Raw genomic sequence first — 24,944 nt, forward strand, 5'->3', positions numbered from 1 at the left:
TTCCCCGTCTTCCTCTGATCTCTTCTGGACATGAACACATACTCTTCTTTGTGCCTGAAATATGTCTTTCCTGTGGTCTGGTTGCTTGCTCGCCCTCATTTAATTCAAATATATTTCCTCTGTAAAGAGCTTTCTTCAGCCTCCCACGCTCTCCTACAATGCCAACCTGTTTGCATCTTTGAACTTAGCTGCCATGACTGTCCTTTTAAGTTTCTTCAAGGGGAAATGCTGTTATTGCTCACCTAGGCAGTTTTAGCTAACCATTTTCTCCTTCCCGAGCTTCCTCGGTGTAGCTGGGCACAGCACAGATATGGAAATGCTGAATGAACGAATAGATTTGTGAATATTTAATGATTTTTAAGCATTGTAGAATAATCCAGATGTAGAGCTACAATCAATCTGTTTTCTCTTCTTAGGGATATTTTTCAGGCCTATAAAAGGATCTAATAACTAAAAAGCTACCTCCCAATGAAAGCCACACAAGACAGCATAACTTTTTAAAAGTAACACAAAAGAATAGTTTATTTTTCCAAGCTAATAACTATAACACTAATAACACTTTCCCCAGGTGCCTGCGCTGCTCATATGTATGTATTTAGTACTAAAATGTTTGTGTCAGACTTTATTGGTCTCTTCTTTTGCAACTGATCTGGAACCAGAGTCCTACCTCACACTTAAAAACACTACTTTTACGCAGCTGTGACATTTCTTGTTCCTCATGCAGCACCAACATCCTTCAGCCCAGTGGAAACAAGAACCCAAGGCAGAGAAAAAAAAATAAGCTAATGTACTAAGAGTAGTCATTTGTTAGAATCTATCTTACAGCAACATGCTGATTCCTACTTTTCAAATTCTGGAGAACTCTTACACATTGGCCAAACACTATTCATCCTCTTGGTTCTTTGGGAATATTAACCCTGCTTTCTCTTTAGTCCTTCCTTATGAAGTATCTTGTGCTTACCTGCATTGTATCACAGTGTGTTCCCACAGTCTACCTTCCTTGAGGACAAGGACAGGTCTTGATGCATCTCTGTATTCTCCCTATACCCAATGCCATGCCACAGACAGGGGAAGGTTGATGGCGTGGATGGGGATGTAATTGCAGACTGTGTTTTTTAAAAACAATAACTAATATTTGTATGCTATTATTTTCATGGTAGTTATATTGTTGTCTCTACATTTGGTATGTGTTTAAGGATCATATGCAGCCACTGCCACTCAGGGCCACATACTTATTTGTTTATGCTTATCACCTAGCGTGACACCTGGAACACAGTACTGATAAAGGTTGGTTAAATGAATGAGAGTGTACACAGGCGGGTTACATAGGGGTCCTTAATAGTAACGTCATGATATTTCGCTGCTTAAGGGATAGTAAGTTTTTGTCCCAAGTTTTCCTGAAACGAAATTCAACCTCAGAGTAACAAAAATAAGGCACTAATTGCGGTGTTTTTCTGTTAAGGGCAATGGTTTAAAATTTTTTTAGCAGCTTCTTTGTATGTGTGTGAACATCCGGGAAACAGAGCTGATTGCATGATGCGGTAAGAATCTGCTCTATCAGGAACCAGTCTCAAGCCACTGTAAGTACACAGTGGCCTCTGTACTCAAATAGTAGAGAGACAGAGCAAGGAGACCAAGGGCCTTATTTGATCTGACAATTTGCCATTGAAGAGCCTATGTTAGCTGAAGGAAGGCTGTAGAGAGCCCATTATAATCAATTGTGAAGTTACCTTTACCTTTCAGATTATGCCCTTTGTTTCTGAACAATTATTTTGTGTGGTTAATGATGCTTTCTGATTATATATATATATATATATATATATATATATATATATATATATGTGTGTGTGTGTGTGTGTGTGTGTGTGTGTGTGTGTGTGTGTGTGTATATATATATATATATATATATATATATATATATATATTGAGACAAGATCTCGTGTAGTATTGGTTGATCTTGAACTCTTGTTATCCCTGTTTCTCCAGTGCTGGGATTACATGAGTGCAGCACGTGGCCCTTTTTTCTTCAAAGTAAAGCACTTGTTATTGGTGGCGGTAGTTTGAGGGAGGGCAGCAAAGATGATGGATTTCAAAGCAGGACTGTGGGCAAGTAGAGGTTTATATTTGACTATTTTTGAAGTAGGACAAATGAAAAGTAAGTCTTTTCCCCTCCCATTCTTCTTCCAGTATTTTAGAGAATCATTGGCTTAAAAATATTTTCATTTTAGATTTATTTTATTCATATCTGTGTTTTGCCTGCTGGATCCCCTGGAACTGGAGTTATGGATGGTTGTGAACCATTGTATGAATACTGGACACTGAACTCCAGTACTCTACAAAAACAGCAAGTGTGTTTAACTACTGAACCATCTCTCCAGCTGAAAACTTTTTTTTTTTTTTGTTTTTTCGAGACAGGGTTTCCCTGTAGTTTCTAGAGCCTGTCCTGGAACTAGCTCTTGTAGACCAGGCTGGCCTCGAACTCAGAGATCCACCTGCCTCTGCCTCCCGAGTGCTGGGATTAAAGGCGTGCGCCACCACCGCCCGGCTTGAAAACTTTTTAAATAGATACTATTTCATATCTCCTAGTACCTCTCAAATAAGATTCTGAAACACATGCTTAGCCTTTTTAAATTGTGGCTATTTAGACTTTGATTAAAGGGCAAAAGCTAGGGGGAAGAGTTGCTATATTTTCTGCTAGCTCATACTCTTTAACCCCTAGATCTGATTGGAAATCACTTTTGACTAAATTATAAACTGTGCCAAGTTGATCAAAGTTCTTGGTTTAGAAACAATAGCAGATCTCAACTGTTCTCATGTAGTTCCATTCATGGCTTCTACAGGGCCATTCTGGGTACAGGGAAACTAGGAACACGACGAGGAGCTAAAATAATGAGATGTGAGTCACAGGTTGACAAGCAGCATCCAAGCGTTTCGATGCTATGCAAAAAGCCCTGGGAAATTCAGCAATTGAAATTCTGAGCTTAAATTTAAGAAAATGTGTTGATGTTTCACTGTGGCGGATAATTAGAATTCATGCATAGTACCAGGGAGCAGCTAGCATGCTGGAGACCCAAGACAGAGTGACTCACCACACCCTGCTCCCTAGGGCTATTAGTCTGCATCTAATTTGTTCCATCTGAATGTTTCCAAGGATATTAAATTTTCTATTTGAGAACCCGGAAATGTTTTATTACTGGATTCTGCTTTCCTTTTTATTTTCCCCACCTAGTCCTTTGAGGTATCTTTTAGTGTAATTATGTCTGTCCTCTCATGCTTAAAACTATCTCTGCTTTTGTACTTTATGCTTCTTACTTTAGCTTAGGTATATTAATATTGGCAATGAAGAGTCAAAGCCTGTAATGATGCATTATTTTGTAAATATAAATAAGCACCAGACAATCATTAGCACTTTCTTGGCAATGACTCATGCAGCATATATAATAAATAATAGAGTATGGTGCTGCGTATATTAGAGGCTTATGAAGTTATTTGAAAAAGAACTATTTGTCCCTTGTAATATATGCAGACTATGAGGTTCAGTTGCTGGAGGTATACCTACTGATTTCCATTTTTACAGCACGACACTGAAATCTGTAACTATAATCTGCTCATTCCTTGGTCTCAGTGCCAGGTTCCTGTGGAAAACAATGGAAGTCTCTCGTCTCTCATAAGAACGTTAGCAGGGGACAGGACTACTGTACAGTTGACCTCATTTGCGTGTGTGAATGAAAGAGAACATGAATGTTTTCTATGTGAGTGTACTTGTATGTATGTCATCAGTGAGCTATCTCTTGCATAATCTCAGATTGAAACTAGACGGCTGTAAAAAGAGCTAGAGCCTCCCTTGCCTGTCCGGCTGCTTTTGCAAATCTCCTGCCTAACAAGTAGCTCAGCTCCTCCTGATCAAATGATCTTATAAATGGCTTCCCTCCATTATCCACGGTAATGGTATCTCCCTGGCGAGGCTCTCTGAAACAGCACACCCCTGTTTCTGATAGCAGAGTTCTCTTGGTGAGTGCTCCCAGAAGAGGCAAGCTCCAAAACAAGGCCATCTAAGAACCGGTACAATCAGTCAACAAAACCTTTTGGAGTTCCATCAATAAATCGAATAGCCTTGGGCCTTTGGATGGGAGAAGCAAATAAAACCAGTAAGTACCAGCCTGAAGTGAGTTGCTATGGAAAGGTTATACTCGCTCTCTTGCTATTTTGAGAGGTTAAAAGTATGTATGTGAGAAATGTGTGCTTCTTTCTGTTTACTTGGATATATATCATGTTGTTATCATATTGTTGTAGTGTGCTGTTGAAAGGGAATTGGCAAGAGTTTAGGAGTTTAAAGTATCCTAGATTTTGTGCTTTAACTTACTTTATCACTTAACCTATACTCTGTATATTCTTCATGGGGTACATAGAGATTGTAATGCCTTCTTCAATGTGTTGATGTAAGGCCCAAACCAGAGCAGAGCATGGAAGCTTTTTTAGAAATTACAAACTTATATATTTTAAAAATGAGATGTTGTTAACCCGATGCTCGCTGCCTTCTAAATGATGCCCATCTGCTCTGCCTTTAGACTAGTGCTAGTATTTGCAAGTGTGCCTTTCTTGGTCCAGACTTGCTATAACTAGCTATGTAGATTTCTGTAACATTATGAGGACCCACTCACAGCTGAAACTAATGCCTAGAATGTATAGTGCTTCATTTAATATGAAAGCATGTACTTATGAAAGAGGGGCTCTTACCCTCATGGAGCTTATGATTTATTGAGAGGGAATGGCATGCAGAATGGCTCCATGCATTTTGAAACAAGATGATAGAACTCCTCTGTTGGGCCTATGTAGCTGCCTATCATTAATGAATGGATTCTACCTTGTTGATTTTGTCTGTGAGTGGCAGTGTGAGCCCAGATTATTTTAGGGACTCGGATTTGGCTTATTTTCTTTTCCATAAGATACCTCGGTGACATAAAGGACTGTTGGAAATAATGTCTGAAACATATGTAGAAATACTCAGATACAAGTTGCCATAGAAATGCAAAGTAATAGGTGATACGTTTTTCATGATAAGATTTTGTAGACTTATGGAAGGCTACAGGACTTTTCCTGTCTTCTTTTTCTTTCTCTCTTTTTTTCTTTTGATGGTGGGAAAGAAGGAGACAACTTATAAATCATCTACTATGTTTTCTCACATTGTCAGTCATGAATTTTTGGACTAGGTAAGTTCATTTGCTAAAAATACATGAAAAATAGAGTAGGTTTGATGTTGGCCTAGGCTAATTACCAAGTTGTCGTTTGTTCTCCACTAAAGTCTATTCTTGAACACTTACATAACCATCTTGAAAGTGTCTGTTTAGGGTCCAGTGCAGTATAAAAAAAGCCAGCAAATGTAACTCTTGAATCCTCCTTGCCACCACCAAAGTACAATTCAGTGTATACATTTTTCCAATAAAGACAGCAATCTCATCTTCATATATAAGATAAGGCTCTATATTGATATACTTATCTAAAGAGACATATGATGACTTTAAATCTATGCTTATTCAATACTTTAAAATCTAAAGGCTGTCATTTAAATTTTAATCCTTGATCTACAGCACTAATTCTTTTTATACAGACCCTCCCCCACCAAAGAACTTCCAGATGACACACTCGTGTTTTAACAGAATTCTGCTGCAAGTCTATTATCCCTCTGTAATCCTAAAATCCATATTCTTTCATATGTTCTTGTGTTAAATGATTATTATAACTGTCATCACAGCTTCTTGAATATTATTCTCTTCTATTTTCGGTATCTGTATCAATATACCAGAAACATTATAGTTTACCCTAATTATTTCCTCTAGACTCCATCCCAGTCTTATTGTATATACTTTACTTTCATATGCATAGAATACTAAACAATGTTGGTGTGATCATTAATGTCTGATAATAGGTTTATGTTGCTACTGATTTGGGGGCTTTCATTTGAATATGACTGTACAAGGCTGGGCTTTTGGTTGAAAGGCAGACAATACATTTGTTTTGTTGAGGAAACATTTGCAAGTCAATAATTACATCAGTTTTTAAAGTACACAGACATTTATTTCTCATGATATCTGCTTAAAATATTTATTTTATTTGTTCATGACTTAATAAATGGTCTTACAAGTTGTAGGACCAGAATTTCTGGCTTTTCCTCCTTCACATCATTGGTATAGAGTACCTGTAATAAATGGGCACAGTTGGCATTTTTTGACTGCATCCAAGTCAACATATGTGTCATCATATCCATTTTGGTCAAGTTTGCTAGTATCTCGTTGATTACTGTTCTTTTCCTTTGACTTTTAGATCTGCACAAGTTGATGGCTTTCTTTTCTAACCTCCTGGGAGTTTAATCTGGTACTGATATCGGGCGAATGCGTGTTGGAAAAATGAGAAAATAATGAGAGCAGTTGACCATTTCTAATCATGTCATCTATAGTTGCCCTGCACCACAGCACCTATGTCCACACTCTAAAAATGCTTTGTCAAGAGGCAAGCCAGTAAGGGCTGTGTGTATTCATTTAGTCGCCCATGTATACAAGCCCTCACACTTGCGTACGAGACTGAGAGGAGTGAGGAAAAGACCTGAAAAACCAATGCAGTGTTTCCTATTGGTTTTAAAATAGGCCGTGAATGATCTTTGGTCATAGTGAAATAAAATATTTTTTATAACAAATGCAATCCAATTGCAATTACAGAGCATATGTCAACACTAACTCCACAAGGGTTGGCTCAAAAATACATATCATCCACAAAACAATTTGAATTCTTTGTAAAAAAAAATGTAGTTGCTATGTAATCAGGTTATAAACAGATATAAACTGTGGCTGTTTGTATACTAGTGTTAGCTATTTTTCCACGATTCTAAAGGCCAGTATCTGAAAGTGAAACAAATGGCCTGTGGCTAGATCTAAAGTGCCACTCACTTGAAAGTTTCTGTTGTGGAAGTGAAAAACAACATTTAAACTTAAGACTAAGCATTTTTTTGATTGGACTCCTAGAGAATAATAGTTCTTTTGTATAATACTTGAAATGAAGCCTAGAGCCATCACAAACAAAATAGTCTCTTTTAAGATCTTGGAAATAATGACATCATAGGCAAATTGAAGCAGTGATCCATTAATAGTGTCCTTTGTAAAAAGCTGTCTCCAAAGAGGACCTGACTTAGTAAATTGGTATTCTTTACAAGGATAACATAATAGGATTCTCTCTTTCTACGTTTATGGAAGAGTACAAGATACCTCCCACTTGGGGAAAAATACATTGACAACAAGGCTTCCTTGTGAATGCCTTCAAAAGCATGCTTTGAAGCACTTGCTTTGAAGTTGGGTTAACCATGTCAAGAAAATAATTTTTGTTTGTACTTTATAAAACTTGATGAAGAGCTGATGTAGTAGCATGGTAGTTCAAACAAAACAAAATCTGTAAAGTCTACACAAATGAAGAGTATTTAGATCATGCTTTATATTCCCAGTGTGTAAGTGGACACCCATTCTTCAGTCTCATGTCCATCTCTGTAAAAGGTTATTTCAGCCCCTCTGATGATACCCTGATGAGGCCAATGAAACTAAATTCCAGTCTAAAACCATGCCTGTTTGTTGAGAAGTAGAAAGTAGCTCGGTTCTCTGCAGAGCTCCTGGAATATCATGCCTTGTTGGTGTTTTGAAATTTGAGTTGTAGGATTTTAGTATAGCATAGAAGAGTTCTCTATCCCAAGTAGTCCTTAATCCTTAACCTAAAACATACTTGGCCAGATAGCATCGGGGTCATCGGGCAGCCTGAAAAAAAAAAGCAGTAGGTAAGCATGCTTCCTTGTTTACATGCTGTAATTAGGAATGTGTAAATAGGTATGGACACCACACCTAGTTCTCAAGAACAAAGGAGCACAGTATTTTAAATTACGTAGTTGCCCTAGAACCCTTGTTGTCCTAGACTCTGCCTTGTTATGCAAGATCAGATCTGTTCTAAAGAGAGCACGCTTGTCTTTCTGACTTCTGTCATATCAAGTCAAGTGATGTGTCATCAGAAAATATGTATCATCTGGAAAATGGTAGCTCTTTATCTCTGTGGGACACAACTTTCCAGAAATCTCCCTTGGCACTGCTATTTAAATACCCAGGCCCTGCCCAGTAGCTTACACACTTGTTTTTAAAATCAAGCTAGATGTTGCATAGCTGATATTTTTGTAATAATAACTTCACACTTAGACATTAGTATTGAGTCCAGGACAGTCTCATACCAAATTCTTCCCAGTGGCTAAATGAAAACTGTGAGCTGGGCCGGTGAAATGTAATGCCACTGGTCAAGCCAATCATTTCTGTAGAAGAGGAAATTTAGACCAAAGGTCTAAATGCAAAAGAACATGTAGTTTATTAGCCCTGTAACACACGGGAATTACATTAATGACTAGTACCATTAGCAAATGTGCACATATTTTACCTTGACATCATAGTTACTTTTTCATTGTCCCTCATGTTACAGTTTTATTTATGCAGGACACATGGAGCTCATCAGGTCATTGGTGGTGCCAACAAGACATTTATTACCAGGTGCTTTCACCATAATGATTACCGAAAAAGATACAGAATTAGTCTTAATTCATTCAGATAATGCAAGGCATGGCAAAGCAAAAGGAAATGGAGCTGTGCAAATGAAGATAAGTCCAGTCATTGGGAACTGGGAGCCAACCAAGCAGAAAAAAGTTATCGCTTAATACCCACTCCTGCTTTGTTGATTGACCATTTCATACATTTATATAATAAATATTAGTTATTTTTTCCCTCATCATTTTCTTCTTTCTCATTCGTCTCCAGCTTGGTATGAAACTCTTCTAGTCTCCCTAATTTCATGTCTTCTCTTGTGTGTGTATCTCACTGATTTTAACTAAAGTCTCTTTCTGGACTGTGAGCAGGCCATTATTTACTAGAGAAGGCACAACTTATATGTGGCTTCACCACTGATGAAAATGCTAGCCCCTCCCCCAACAACCTATAATTGCCAGAGTCCTCAGGGAGAAAGCAGAGTTTCATGGACTGTATATATTGATTGAATTTAGAACATAGGGAAAATATTTTAAAATTTTATTGCCATATATTACTATATAGGATACTTTTATTCTGGGATTTGATACATATACATACTGTACTTTGACCATATTTACCCCTTTCTTACCTTCCTTCATTCCTCTTTCTGGTCCTCTTCCTTGTCCCAAGTCTCTCTTCTACTTTAGTATAATTTATTTTATCCATATTTTGCATGTGATAGAAAACATAATATCTATCTTTTGTAGTCTGGTTAATTTCATTTATTTTGTTACTTTTCAGTAGCATTCATTTTTCTACAGAGTTTCATAAAATAGAAAAAAACTTTAAATACTCCTCATATGATATAATTCAGAGCTCTTTATTAAAAACAATATAAATATTGTAATCACTACAACTAAAAAGAATTATGGAAAGACATTTGTTTATTTGTTTGTTTTGTTTTAATTTTTGAGGCAGGATTTTTCTCTGTTCCAGCGCTGGCTGTCCCAGAAAGCACTCTGTAGACCAGGCTGGCCTCAAACTCAGATATTCCCTTGCCTCTGCCTCCCGAATGCCGGAATTGAAGTGTGTGTACCCCCTCTGCCTGGTGGCAGACCATTTCTTATTTCAGTATTTAGTGAGGATATTCTTTGTTGTTGCTGCAAATATGTTCACTTACAGCAATTGTCCTTTTCATAGAGTCAAGTGGTAAGTTGTATTTTGAGAATTAATACATTCTTAAATTAGTAATAAGTAATGCCATATAAATTTATATGTAGCTATGTTTGATTTTTCTTATATTCAAACCATGAAGTCATTCTGAAGGCTTGTGTCTGTGAGGGTCAATTCCTACATGGGGAGGACCAGAATTAGAATAAGAAGCCATGAGCATAAACATTTTCCTGAAGATGTCATACCTTTTCCACTTCATCCTCTGAGTTGGTTGAAAGATGAATGTGCTTGGATTTTGACATATGTGTCTAAATAAGTGAAAATCATAGTAAATAATAAATTCCTAAAACCTAGACTGGATTTTACAACTAAAGTACCTTTCGGGGACATGAAATAAGACAGAGTAAAATTATGACATCTCCTCACCATACTAGAGCACTGCCTTTGGTCATAATGACATTCTGCCTACCTTTTTAGGCTGCTTCCTTGGGAAAAGATGGGCATTGTCTGCTAAGACAGTATACCTCAACTTTCCCGAAACTGCCATGTATATAGAAAGCTTTCTCAATTTTTAAATACTAAAAATAGAAGAAATAATTTTGCAAATCAGGTACATAGACGTAAGAAGCAGACACCAAAGCATACTAGTGTTAAAACAGCTAATAAATCATGGTTCTGGGCCATTGGCAATCAACATCTTAGCCTGTGTCAATTTAAAAGTCTAAAAAGTTTATACCATTTGACCATAATGATCATCAGTATAAGATTTTTAGAGAAAAACTAAATTGTTCAGTCAGAGATCGTGTACGGACAACAGAAAGGAGAGTTTCACTCTGGTAAAAATCAAGGAAGCTTAGACATTTGTGTGCGTACACTGAAAGTCATTGATGACCACAGTTATCTCAACTTGGATAAATTGTCTTGTTAGCCTTTGGAAAGGCATATTTCTTCTCCCCAGAAGAGAAGCCTCTTAAATATACAGGAGATCTAAGTGAATGAATAAGAGAGTGGTGCTACTTCTGGGATGCTAGACTCCCCATGTGTACCCCACTTGCATTAGACTTGACCTCCCTTACCCCGTTTGCCACTGCTTTCCTTTAGGAGCTGTGAAGTCAGCTGCACCTGAAAATGTCTGACAGCTTGGAGAACGAAGAAAAACCCCCAGCGCCCCCACTGAGGATGAACAGCAACAACCGGGATTCTTCCGCTCTCAACCACAGCACCAAACCACTCCCCATGGCCCCTGAAGAGAAGAATAAGAAAGCCAGGCTTCGCTCTATCTTCCCAGGAGGAGGGGATAAAAGTAAAGTATCAGTGGCCGGGCATTCAAAAGGGGCCAGTTTGTTCTTTCTTTGTAGCTTTTTTTCTTGGGTAGTCGCTTCTGAGCATTGGTTGTTCAGGGCCTGTTTAACCTTTCCATCTCCATCTTCAGAGGTTGCCTTTTGTCAGAGGATCACGTTTGATTGACTTCCTATGGGATACCAGAAAATATACATGCTGTGTTTGCCTTTCACATAAACTGGATTTATAGACTTAACTGAAGTGAAACTATCACAAGAGCACTGTGTTGAGTGTGAAAACAGCAACTCGCTTTCTGAAAATTTAGAGTAGAATTTAAAACAATTCCTCCCTAATGCTAAGTTGTCCACTTTTGATATTTGAGTGTATAGGTAGATTTGCTTCTGGATATCTTTACAATAACTGAAGAGTTGGAGTTATGTGTACAGGAATAAGTACAAGTCACGACAATGTTATCTATCCGTCTAGAATCACAGGAAGGATGGAAAAGTCCTTTATTTCCTTTCTTCTTCTACCAGTTGTCACCTATGCAGTCAGTTCCAAGTGCATGAAAGTCACAATATAGTATCATTTACACATGTGACATTTATGATACAGCTTGTTGCTTAAATAGTGTATGCTACCACTTTGTGAAACTTGGTTCTCTGAAAGCTTTAGTAAGTGGCATATAAGGTTGTATTAATTGCCACAAAACTGAAACCTGACTCCTGTAGATATAACTATTGATCAGGCTGTGAGTAAAGAAAACATAGGATCACTGAAATTGGCCAAAAGGAGAAGAAAGGTAATGTCTTTGAAAACAAAACGTCATTATTGATCTGCATCTTCAAGGTAAAAGTAGTAGTTTGGGGTGCTATACGGTGTTAAATGAACTTACAATTTGTATAAGAGCTGAAATGCTTGTTAGGGACAGTGTTGCCTCTTGTGTGTTTATGAGATGCTTTCCCCTGTGACCTCAGGACTGAAGAGAAGTAAACAAATAATGAAATACATTCTACACTAGGGTTCTGTGACCTTATAAGGGGAAATTCTAAAAACCTGTTTGCCAGTACTTAAGTGGATCTTGAAAACGCTTTTCAGCGCGTGAAGAGCGGTATGAGAACTGAAGGTGTGTCATTATCTAGAGAGCAATTAATTTGTAATAGTGATGCCGAACAAAGGATCCCTATACTACATCTGCTTCATTTGCCCAGTGGTTGAATAATGGATGACTCCACACAAATCTTTGGTCCTTGAAAGTGCATGCTTTTTAATGTCTTTGAAAAGTCCTATTTGTCCTTTTGAAGAGCAGGAGTTCAGCAATATCAGAGAGGTTGACATTTCTGCTTTGTGTCAATACTTCAAATGACCTCATAGTGAAACCACTGTTATTCGCCAGAAAAGTATGCCCAAATCTTCTCAGGGGAAAAAAATCGGAGCCAAATTTCTCTTGAAATGGCATCCAAACAGAAGGGCCTGGATGACTTCATCTCTTATTCAGGAATGGCTTGAACAGTGCTTTCTTAGAGAAATTCAAGACTACTTGAAAGAGAACCTTTAGTTCAAAAGTCCTGTTGGTTCTTAGCATCCACTTGGTACTTCACATGCATTTGCCAATATGTACATGTTCTAGGGTAAACACGGTCTTTAATACCAACCACATTTTGACATCAGTTCGTATATCAATGTACGGTCAAGCCATTCAGTAAGATGTGCTAATTACATGCCACTTAACAATTCAAAGTCTCACAAAGATTCTGAAGGTACTAGTGTTCTGAAGGTACACCGTTACTAATGCTGTATCCTTAATGAAAAAGGCATTAACTAGTTCGCCAAAAGCATGGTATAGTGCAACCCGGAAGATTTGACAAGAGGTAGTGATGGAACATCTTTCAGGACCTCCTCCTAAAGTTACAAAAATGATGAACCTTTTTGTACCTAAATCTGAATATGAACTTATTTGCCTTAATATGTGATAGGATATTTTATAGGATGCCCCTCAGGGAGGTTCTTGTATGCCAGAAGCGATTATCAGAAGGAACAATAAAGATAATTAAGAGGTTTTGAGACTGGGAGACAAAGTTATAAGGAAAGGGAACCATTTAGTTTTAGAACAAGAATAAGATGTTCCAAGGAAAACTAATGAACATTGGAATCTTTTCATATCAACAATTACCTGTTCAAAACTTGAATGATTTTGAAGACTCCTATATTATGAAGAATCACCAGAAACTATCTTAAGTCAAACTTTTAAGTCATCAGTTACCATTTCTAGTATTGCTAGACATCTAACAAGCTACCCTCAGAGAAAGCCTGGATGATTTAAGTGCTATAAGAGTGTTTTTTAAAGACTACAATGAGAAGCTACAGGCAAAAAAGTCTTAAATCATTGAAGGCAGTGGTCCTTAAACACTCTCATTGAGTAGCTGGTAAGTTTCCTTCAAAGTCTGAATGACTTCGTTGGACTCAATAGAGAAGTGGATGGGTTTCTTCCCAAAAGATATGACAGAAGTCATATTCACAAGGAAATATAGTCATTAAATAATGCTGCTTGCATTCATGGTATTGATCTAGCTTCAGGATGGGATTTCAATGACTCTGAGAACATTTGCATCCATGATTTGAACTAGCAGTTTACCATGGTGCCTTGCTTTCCCAGCACTCTCATTTTCACTGGAGTCATATGTATGTTCTTATCACCCCTGAAAAGCTTCTCAGGGATCTCAACAAAATGATGGAGAGCCTTTCATTGTTATATTTTAAGTGATGGAAACTCTCATTAATCCCTTTATTCAGTGTGTCATTATTATTATTGCATGCAAAATATCTATGAGATATTTGAAAAGTTGTGACCTTATTTCTAATGTCCATGTTTTTCTCTTCTATTTTGAAAATTTCCTCAAGTAAACTTTGAAAACTCAGGTTTGTCTAAGACCCTGACCCCCATGGGTGAACAGAGAATATTGTTTCTCTGTCTCTGCTTCTTGGTGACTGTTTGAGTAACATCACAGTCAGTTTTGAATTAATACAAAAAGCATTGAACATGTGTTCTGGCTGGATTCATGAAGGGCTCTGGCAGTAATGACTGTGGCTTTGATCCAGTCCTGCAGCTCCTCTGAGCCTGAATTTTTATTGTCTGTTAAATGAGAATGGTAGGGTTTGCCATGCCTTTCCAAATTTTTGTGATAACCTAAAGTAACTGTAATTACATGAGTGTTACAAATGTAAATTAACTTCTGCTAGGTAATTTTGAGATATTATTATACTTATGGCATTTAACAACTTATACAACCAAGAAACTAGTTTGTTGAATTTATACCTTTTTGACATAGCTTTTGCCATGACTAGCATCTATATGTTAATTATAAAATACTTCAAAAGTAAAGAAAAATTTCTTATGCTTGTATAAGGCAAAGGTAACTAGGGTGATATTTTTCCTCATAGACCCTCCTTTTCTTATCATACCATCAAAATTATTCATCAGTATCAACTTGTAAAATAATAATAAACATTTAGAAAATAAAAAAATCACTCATGATCACAAATCCTAGAAATTATGCTAAAATGTTGGCAGACTTCTTTCTAGATTCTTCGTGTGTTACTTATTTATATATTTACATAGTTAATAGCATATTGTATTATTCTGCTTTTTACTTATCATTTTCTTAAGAATATTTGCCTCCATTTAGAAGTCTTTATAAATGTAATTTTTAATAGTGTGTAGTATGTCAACATGTGATGATATCATGCTTTATTTAGCCATTTTTCCTTTCTTTTCTTTTTGGGTATCTGTTATCTTTCCTTATTTTTTTCACTATAAATTTCATCTGCTTCATTATTTATTTGGAAATAGTTTATTTGGTGGCCATTCTTGGAAATTTGAAAGTTGAAATTTTCCATTTGTATAGAGAACATCTCTTGAATGGTTGTTTTTAAAGAAGCCTCTTTAGTAGCTACATTTCATTGAGCTAATGGAACAAGAGACATATAGAAGGAAAAATACAGAGTAGATTTTATTTTAATGTTGAGGACCTGCCATTGTTTGAGGATGTTCTAACAACTGAGTCTTGATGTTAAGACAATGTAGGAGGTACAGTTTGACACCATTTTAGGATACCTTACTATATAAAATTTGAAGGATTTAAACCAGGAAAATGATATAATAAGTAAGTGGCTTGGTTTTATTTTCTAGACATTGTGAAGTGTGGGGAAGATTATGTTTCTCTCTCATTGACTCCTAGAAAGCTTGGAGCCAAGTGTGTGGTTTATGCATAACTGTTATAATGAGGCTTGTTGATATGTATGTATGTTGGTATGTATCAGTTGTGTTCCAGGCTCTATTTTATGTTCTTAACTTCATTTTTTCCCTTTTTACATCCTTATCCTTTTGTATGTGTGTGTTGTGTATGCATGTATGTATGTATATGTATACATACACACCACACACACATACATACACACACACACACACACACACATATATATATATATATATATATATATTCATGTTGCATCTTATGTATTCTTGTGTATCAGCTGGCATCCGTTTTGGAGTAAGGTGGTGAATAAGTACATGGATGAGTAAATAAATTCATTAATAAGTACATAACTCTAAATAAACCAGTAAGGAGAAAGCAATGAGGCAAATAAAAGAACCAAGGACTCTGAAAATGACTTAGTGCCCCCCCCCCAACTAATCAGTTAAAGAGTTAAAGCAGGTGAGAGTACACTTGGAGTTTGCCTTTTTGTGTGACATCTGTTTCTCATCTACTCGTGTGTTTTGTGTCTTGTACTGTTCCTGAGCTTAGGTGCGCTTTGGAGGGTGTGTAGTCCTGTGTGAAGGGCTGTGTTCTTAGGGAACACAGTTCATATGTATTTTGTTTGTGGGGAAATCTGGAGAGATTTGTGACTTGGTGATCTGGGAAATGATATGATATGATGGCCCCATTTGCTGGGAGATGTAGGAGGAAATAGATGGATAGAAATAAAATTGTGACATATAGAAGATGGCCTCTCATTTGCTTACTGGGTGCAGGTCTGTGATTCAGGCACCATTAAAACATATATGAATATCAGGAAGAATTATTTTTTCCTTTGTCCTTTTGCAGTCATAATGGTATAAGCTTAAAGCATTTAAATATACAGCCTAGGACCACATAGCAAAGAATGGAAGCCAGAAACAAACTTCTTATATTACATTACCATTCCTTGCGATGGAACAAAGAGACTGTGTTGTGATCTATGTTGTTCTCATCAGAAGCCAAGGGTGGCATTTACTTTTATTAAGAAGTTTCAATGTGCTTTAAAAACATATATGAATATCAGGAAAATTATTTTTAATTGTCATGCAGAAAATGATAGATACATGATATTCTTGACAATAGAGATGTGCTAACATTTTCTTGCATGTTTTGTGCCTTAAGTTATCATTTGGTATGTATATTTCACAGGCTCACAAATGGATTGTTTTAGAATAGTGAGGCTTTGACTTGATATATTCATGTTTGTGAAGGAGTTATTGCACGACATAGTTCTTGTTATTGTATTGAAAAATACATTGTTATGCTAATCCCTGGAACATTCTATCTTCTCTATACCCTACAGAGCAGGGAGCATTGTGCAACAAGAAAATGCTCAGCTATCTTTAATGGTCTTGTTAATCAAATGTTTTGATTAATACACATTGCTAATATCCATAAAATATACAATAAAATATACTTAGTGTGGTAACAGTATGTAATCTTTCTCTGGTAAATCTAAAGGCCCTTAGTACTCTTTCAGGAGCACAATGTGTTTATTATTTCACCAATAATATGTAGGAGTGGCAACTACTAATGGAGGGGTATATGCTCTGCTATCAGAAAGTCAGGTGGCAGAGACCAATGCTCCCAGAATAGTGTTTGCGTTCCTCTTAGTTCTCTAAAAATAGCCATCTAGCTCCATGGGGAGTTCTGTTCAAAGATCATTGGCCTGCCCTTTGGGAATTCTGAAGGGTACAATTTCTTTCTTGTCCTCTGGGGTTAGTACTGTATTCCATGAGAAGAGCCTCTTATCTATTCCTCCACTCCTAGACGGCCTGTTGAAAGGGAAAGAAGGTGGGGCAAGGATGCACTTTCCCTAGCTATTAAAGCCCTTGTTCCCACTTCAAGGCTAATAAAGGAAAAGCTCACAAAAACATGGTTTCCCACTAAAACCAATAGACAGTCAAATTGAAGACAGGTATGAAATACAGTATTGGAAGATGTATACAATGTAGTAACGAGAGGAAGTGATATCTGAGAGGACAAGGATAAGAGGAAGAACAGGAAGTGGGGGAAGATGGAAAAGTGTTATATCAAACATTCAAATGAAGAATGTATAGAAGGATACAAATGTTGCTAATAGTCAAAGGTTGGGAAAGTTCTTTCTTTCTTAAAGCAAATGAGGCTTTTTTTCCCATCTCAGACTTGTACCTTACATAATTGTTCACTTGGACCAGAGTGTCTCCCTAATACATTGACTCATCTTTGCCTTATGTTTTTCAAATACTACCCATTGAAACTGGTGCATCGTTTGAAGTGAATATAAAAGAGAAGGGAACAAGTATATATTGCCTGGGAAGAGATGAAAGGCAGATTCTTAATTATTTTCCATAAAAATCAATACTGTTGAGGATTTTTGAAGATGAAACCAGGGAAATTATAAATGTCTTCAAATGTCAAAGGACTGATGACATGCCTCACATGTGACTGTCATTTCTTTGTCCTTCTTTGATCATCTCCGTGAAGCATCGAACTTATTAATTAAGCTTGTAGCTACTCTTGACAGAACCAGGTACCACTTTGTGGTTGTATCTGCACATACTGTCTTTATAGCCATTGAAGACCAGGCAAAGGGAAACTGACGGAATGTTTTTCCCCAAAAATACATAAAGAAGATTCAAATAGGTTAATTAGATCCTATGAATTACTTTAGCAAGTTCTCCCAGAGCAGGAGAGTGGGCCTTGCCCACTACATACATGTTTAAAGTCATGTTCCTCAATCCTCGTATGATGGAGGTGAGGCTTTCCTAGAAATGACTTTATACAGAAAGCCATTTCAGAAGCATTACATGACTGCCACAAAGTTGACCCACTGCTTAAAGCTTGACTACCCAGCACCAAAATACTTAGTTCAATGATTACTTGCTCGAACAAATGAAAATAATTAAACCTGCTTTGAAAATATGTTTTACCTAGTGGAATATACAAAAGTGATCTTTTAAAAGGAAAGACAAGAAGAAACCTAGGTGAATTAGCAATGATGACCTTGAATATTTTTTTTCCGTACAAGCTTTTCTTCCTCTTGGCCCACCTTACTAGCAGGAAGCAACTAGATTTTATTTGTTTGTTTGCTTGTTTTAAAGTATCGTTTTTCTATAATTACTGTGTTCTTTTGAAAACTTTCAAACTGTTTCCTATTACAATAGTAGTGTTTGATGCTCATAAAATTAAAATGTTGGATAACTATATCTAAATAGAACAGAAGGAGCGTCCACTCTTTCTTCCTTTGCATTTATTCCTAAGCTAATCCATCTCTTCACTAGATGAGAACCTAGTTTTTGTACTCAGAATCAGTGTGCAGTCTGCCCAGGTTTCTAGGTTTAAGCAAAATATAGTTATGTGGAAACTTTTAAATTTGTAGCGCTTTTGAAGCCCTTCACTATCAATTTCTTCAAATATTTGGAACTGAAATTAAAGTGTTTTATGTCTGATTTTCCATTGCTGTTACCACGTAGTATTTCAAATATTTTCAATGGTAAAATAATACATTTCCAGGCTAAACAATTACATGGCCTGCCGTGTAAGGAAAGATTTACATGTCATAAATTCAGGAGATAAGAAATTCCTGTGGGTCCCCTCCAAAGAGGATATTTGTATATAGAGCAGGTGTGTTACGGAATAGAGCCTGGGCAGAAATCAGTCCCTCGGGGACTATTACTTTCACAGAGATCGCCTGCTTCTTTGACACCACCTGTAGGGCTATTATTGCCCCAGGAAAAACTATTCTGAGATACATATACTTAATCAGGTATAAAAAGGGCTTCAGAGGCTTTCCACTTGAGAAGGATGGCACGGTGCACACTGTGCTCCGTGTCTGTGACTGAGAGGATGGAACAAAATGATAGTACAATAAAATAAGAAAGCCATAATGCAGTATTTAATGCACTGCCCTGGCAGTTAATTAGACACTAAAGTATCTGAAACCTCACAAACCACGGAGGCAACATTTTATAGATAATCCGTGAATTACAAAAGCATCTCCCACCTAGGTAAAGAATGAGCCACTCACTAAGGGTTGCCTGGTAGGAAAAGTGAATGCTATCATCCACAGAATACTAATAGCATTTTAATAACAGTTTTTATATCTTTCAATCATGGTTTTCCCAGAAAGAAGAAGAAAGAACGTTTTGCCATAAAATAGGCTTCTTAGTGTGATGGGTCTCTGACCTAGCCACACCCACTTCTCGTGCTGAAAGTGTCACCTCCTCCTGCACAAGTTATTTGGCTTCGCTAATACACACCAGAAGGGATGAGGAGGGATTTGCCTCCAAGCCAAGGGTAGTAAGATAATGTCATTTCCAGAAAGGTTCAAATACACAGGAACTCCAATTAAAGTAGCCTAATAATTTGCTTCATTAGATCTCTGTTTTCTTAAAGGGCTTCATGGAATACTTTGAAGTAGAGACATAGGAGCAAATGGCAAGATCTGAGTTGTATTCTTACTTTGAAAACAAATGTAATTTATTGCTGCGTCAGTTCATAAATAGAATTTGGAGCATATCTGAACTGCTTGTTTTTCAAGACAGGATTTCTCAGGAGCCTGTCCTGGCACTCACTCTGTAGACCAGGCTGGCCTCTAACTCACAGAGATCGCCTTCCTCTGCCTCCCAAGTGCTGGGATTGAAGGCGTGCGCCACCACCGCCGAGCTATGCTTGCTTTTTATATGTCTAGCTCAGTGATGAACACCCTAAGAGAGAAATTATCCTCAGGTAATTTTTCAATTCCAAAATTTATACATGTATGTGTGTAATACAGTTTAAATGGAAGTTCTACACACATATGTGTACAAAGGGAGAGACTGAAGGGGGGAAGCAGAGAGAGATCCTAGGAAATGTCCAGTAATTGACCTCAGAAGAAAAGATGCAGTGATAGGTAGGTCCTTTCATTTCTCTGTTGCACCCACTGCTCATTCTCAGTCTCAGTGACACCTGGTGCTACCAGGATACCTTAACAACATAGAACTAAGTAACTTACCTTTAGAAAAACTCAGTTATCTCATCCACCTGCTCACAGACCTTTTCCACACATGCTTTCTATAATCTCCAGTTTCATCTTTCCGTCCTTCTTGATTTTCAAGACTAGTCCCTATGAGTTTATTGTTGTTTTCTCCTTTCCATCTGTTTGCTTAGTGCACACTCTTACTTCTGACCTTTTGCTTCTGCTGCGTCGCCTACTTCGTGTACCTGACAGATGATCTGTCTGATGCTTGTGGCTCATTTCCTGCATCCTACCTCTAGTACAATCAGACGACCCACCACATAGATCTATATTTTCCTGTTATGTATGTTTATACAGAACAATTATTCTCTATTATTCCAATTTACTTCCTAGTGTTCCCTAGTCTGGCCATACTGTTCCTTTTTTTAAATTAAGCTCATTCTCCTAGTTAATTTGCAAGTTTAGAGTATTGCTTAAGTCCCTAAGGAATCATCTAGCATAATCTGTCACTACATTGATTCCTAATTTAATGCACGCTTCCTAACTGAACCATTAACTGATTGAAAGAAATGGAAGGAAGTTGAGAGTTAGTCCATATTGCCAGAGTAATGAAATGCTTACCTTAGAGAACTAGCCCATCTGTGTGTTTACTGTTCTTTGAAACGATTATTTCTGTATTTTAAAATATGCTTAATATTTTGTTTTGGTCTTTCTGCATTAAGGCAGCTTTAAGTGTTGCCTTTTAAATTATGCCACGTATACTGGAACAGGTTGCAGGCTTTCCATTGCTTTTAACATGATGTGTGTGTGTGTGTGTGTGTGTGTGTGTGTGTGTGTGTGTGTGTGTACTTATAGGGTAAATTTATGTAGAGAAGTTTTCTCCGTGTTCTGCCTTCCTTTGGTTTACCAGCATGGTCGATTTTCAAGGAGCTAGAAAGCACTCTAGAAAGTAATTCTGGAAGTAATGTTATGACAGCTAAAGAGAAAGAAAAGCATAACTCTTTGGAGTTTTAGGGGAAGATAGCAAATGGACCTCCTAAAGCAAGTGTGACTCATGTGACAGCTTGCTAAAACAAATCACAGAAATTAGACAGAACTGTTGAGGGATTTCACATGAAGGTTGTTTCTCTGTACCTCGAATTCTACCTAACTATGTTGACAATATTATCTTTGACTCCGAAGTGACATCTCACCAGAGATGTTCCTGAATGAATATAGAGTCGATCTCTACAACAAGGAAACATCACTGACACTATCAGCAAATTCAACTACAAAAATAACTCTAAAATGTAATCTTCACTTCCTTGGCCTATTTGGTAGATAATCTTGGCTCCCTCCATAGAGTCATTTCATCTGTCCATTCATGCTTTTGGCTATTTATTTGATTTTTTATTAAAACATTGATTTTTGTACTGTTCTGAGGCAAAGAAGATCTAAATTCCAATCTCTGCCTTCAAGAGACTGAGGGCTCAGGAAGAGGCAAATTAGTCAATGAGTTGAATTTACTACGATAAGTAAAAGCAGAAGCAGGTGCTGAAGGGAAATATGTTGAAGACTGTCGGGACCAGCCACCGAGAGAAGACTGAAGGGTAAATAAGTTAGGGAAGTCTTCCTGAATGAGATGGACCACCAAACTGAGATGAGTCTTTTTTTTCCAGTTTATTTATTTTTTATTAAAAATTGCCATCTCCTCCCCTCTTCCTCCCGCTTCCCTCCCCTCCCCTCCACCCACACCCCCACCCCCACTCCCTCCCTCTTGAGGCCAAACAGCCATCAGGGTTCTCTACACTATGTTGAGACCAAGGTCGGCAGCTGAGGAGAGGGTGCCAGAAATGGGCAGATCCTATTGCCATACTCATGAATATCTTGCATGTCACCATAGAACCTTCACCTGGCATTGGATGGAGAAAATGACAGAGCCCCACATAGGAGCACCGGACTGAGCTCCCAAGGTCCCGATGAGGAGCAAAAGGAGGGAGATCATGAGCAAGGAAGTCAGGACCGTGAGGAGTGCATTTACCCATTGAGACGGTGGGACAGATCTAACGGGAGACCACCAAGTCCAGTTGGAATGGAACTGATGGAACAGGGGACCAAACCGGGCTCTCTGAGATGAGTCTTTAAACAGAAAGTATAGAACGTATATGTAGAACATAGCTAGCCATGTAAGGAGTCAGTGGCATTTCTAGTACCAAGAGCACCATAGCAAAGGCAGTAGGTATGAAGCATTCCTTCTTGACTTTTTATAACTACAGGAAGTTCAGACTGGCTAATATGAAGAATGGGGGAGAGAGGATTGGGATTATAAAGCTACGGAGGAACAATGTATATCAGCAATGACTGACTTAGGGACCAGTATCATTAGAAAAAGGATAGGAAATACAAATGCACTATTTAGAAAGAAGAATTAATAAAAATGGAATAAGTTGAAAGGGTAGGGTAGGAAACCAAGGAAATGTAGTTTCATGTTCCTTAAGGAATATTTGCCATAAGGAGCCTGGGATGCAAACAACCAGAAATGACTTATGACAAGTTATCTAAACTGGGGTTGCGATTGTGCTGAGGCAAAGCTGAGAGCATCTATAGCATGTGGATACTGTAGATGTTGAAATAATAGAGGTGCATTAAAGAGATCACTCAAGGGACAGTGTGTTGATGAGGACAGGTGACCTAATATATGTCTTTGACACCAAAGTGTCATCTTCTAGTGACTGTGATCTAATCAGCCAGCAGGAAATGACTCTTATAAATAAGTCTGAAAAGGGACGATCAGAAATATAGAAGTGGATTCTAGGAAGGAGCCATGTAGAGGACTTTCAAGAGGTCTTTGATCAACGATGTTAGTTCTTATTGAGAAGACAGTTGAGAGGGTTTAAGGGCTGAAAAGTGGCACTTGGGAAAGAAAAAGATTAATGTGTCCTTGGGGACATATTGCAGTTGTTGGGAAGTGAGAGATAAAGTATAAATTGATTTTTGTAAAAGTTTAACCCACACAAGGAAGTGGTGAGTGATTACATCAGTGAGTTATGGATATGAGGAGGCCGAAGGTTTTTTTTTTTTTTGAATGGAGAGATCTCAACATGTCTTCTGAGCCTAAATGAAAGTTCCAACACAGAGGGAAATACTAAAAAGGAAGAAAAAAAATGAATCTTCCAAGAATTATTAGTGTCCTAAGTAGGGTTTGTGACCTTAATAATAAAAGAATCCACATTACCATGTAATCCCTGCAGCTAACAGTCCTCAACAGCTTTAGTACATGATAGGAAGGGTTTTAGGGTTGCATTATGACCGCCGGCACTTTGCCAGACAGTTGTTAGAGGAATTCATGGAGTGAGCGTTCCTAAGATTGTAGAGGAGGAGCTATTTACATGGCACACGATAGAATGTAGGCCAGGGAGGTATTAAAATTGTCTTAAAATAGAGAGAGCCAGAGAGGTTTTATTGACATCAGTGTAGAAATGACATTGGAGTTTGGTCTTGAGAAATAGAAGGTGGCTGGGCTTAGAGCATGAGGAAACAGGACTGAATATTTCAGAGAAAAGGTCATTATGGATAAAGAAAACACGTGGAGTACTTGGGGTACTCCACCCTAGCTACACATTGTCTCTGAGGTTTGTTAAATCATCTGTCCAGGTATTACCTATAGAAAGCCTGACAGTCAGTTCTAAGTAGACACCAGACATTGAATTTTTATATAATTTTCCACGATATTCAGGTGAAGCCCGATTGAGATCCATTTCTTTCAAAGATGTTGTAGGGAGCAGATTGGGGAAAAATGAAAGGGAAATAACACTGATGAGTCTGAGGAAGGCCAAGAATCCCTCTAAGGCAAGAACATGAAGTTGCCCACTTACATCTTTGGTTTCAGAATTATGTCAGTGTAGCTATTAGAAAAGAAGACTGGAAGCCTGAATAAGAAGGAGAAAGTGGCAATCACCTTGAAAGGAGGGTAATTTGTAGGCAAGTGCAGAAGTACTTACCTCAAATAAACAATTTTGAATAAATTGCTTGGAATGAATTGGAATAAGGTATACCTTCCCATTCTGGCAGGTAGAAAGGAATTGGGATAGAGAAGAATAAACAGCTCCCACTAGGATATCTGAGGAAGTACTCACCATCATCAGATGGTTAGCAATCCTCAAATCTAGGATAGGGCTAATACATCTCACTTTTAGTATAGGTCCCCCACATAACAGTGATTTACAGAGAAACTTGTGAACCTGCAGCAAGAAATGATGAGAGCATTTAATGAATAGGTGTAATGTAGAAGAGAGGCTTTTTGCTTAATGATAAAAGTTTTAGCTCTAGAGAGAATACAGAATATTAGGATCAGGTATAAAAGGGATGATAGATTACTAGATGGGCTTTTGTTTCTATCTGGTGATAAAATAAAGATAGATTATAAAATGTGAGATTCTGGATGGTTTAACTAGCCTTAAGGTAACAAGGAAAATTTATTCACATTTAGAAGGTCCTAAAGCCAAATGACATTTAAATTTGTGGTCCAGCCAGTAATCTATGAATTTGTTCTCTTTTCTAGAAGAATATGAAAGCTGCATTTAGAAACTGATGCTCACTTGGTTTTATGTTCTCTGCAAATACCAAACTTAAGCTAATCAGGTTGAATTTAAACTCAACAACCATATTAGGATGAGTTTTAGTACACATGACCAAGGTTCCAAAATTTTTTTTCTTCTCATTTTTTTTTATTAAGAA

At 37.5% G+C, this 24,944-nt stretch overlaps 1 protein-coding gene across 4 annotated transcripts in view; it reads left to right on the forward strand.

The window, feature by feature from the left end:
• Window positions 1–10,838: 10,838 nt before the first annotated feature.
• The window catches only part of Pak3 (p21 (RAC1) activated kinase 3), an 82,375-nt gene continuing 68,269 nt past the window's right edge, over window positions 10,839–24,944 (forward strand). For all 4 annotated transcript variants that reach the window (XM_038316410.1, XM_038316411.1, XM_038316412.1 and 1 more), the window contains exon 1: window positions 10,839–11,013. In XM_038316410.1, the coding sequence (XP_038172338.1) occupies window positions 10,839–11,013 (175 nt within the window). The remainder of the gene's footprint in view (window positions 11,014–24,944) is intronic.

Source organism: Arvicola amphibius, chromosome X (genome assembly GCF_903992535.2).
Source record: "Arvicola amphibius chromosome X, mArvAmp1.2, whole genome shotgun sequence".
NCBI lineage: Eukaryota > Metazoa > Chordata > Mammalia > Rodentia > Cricetidae > Arvicola > Arvicola amphibius.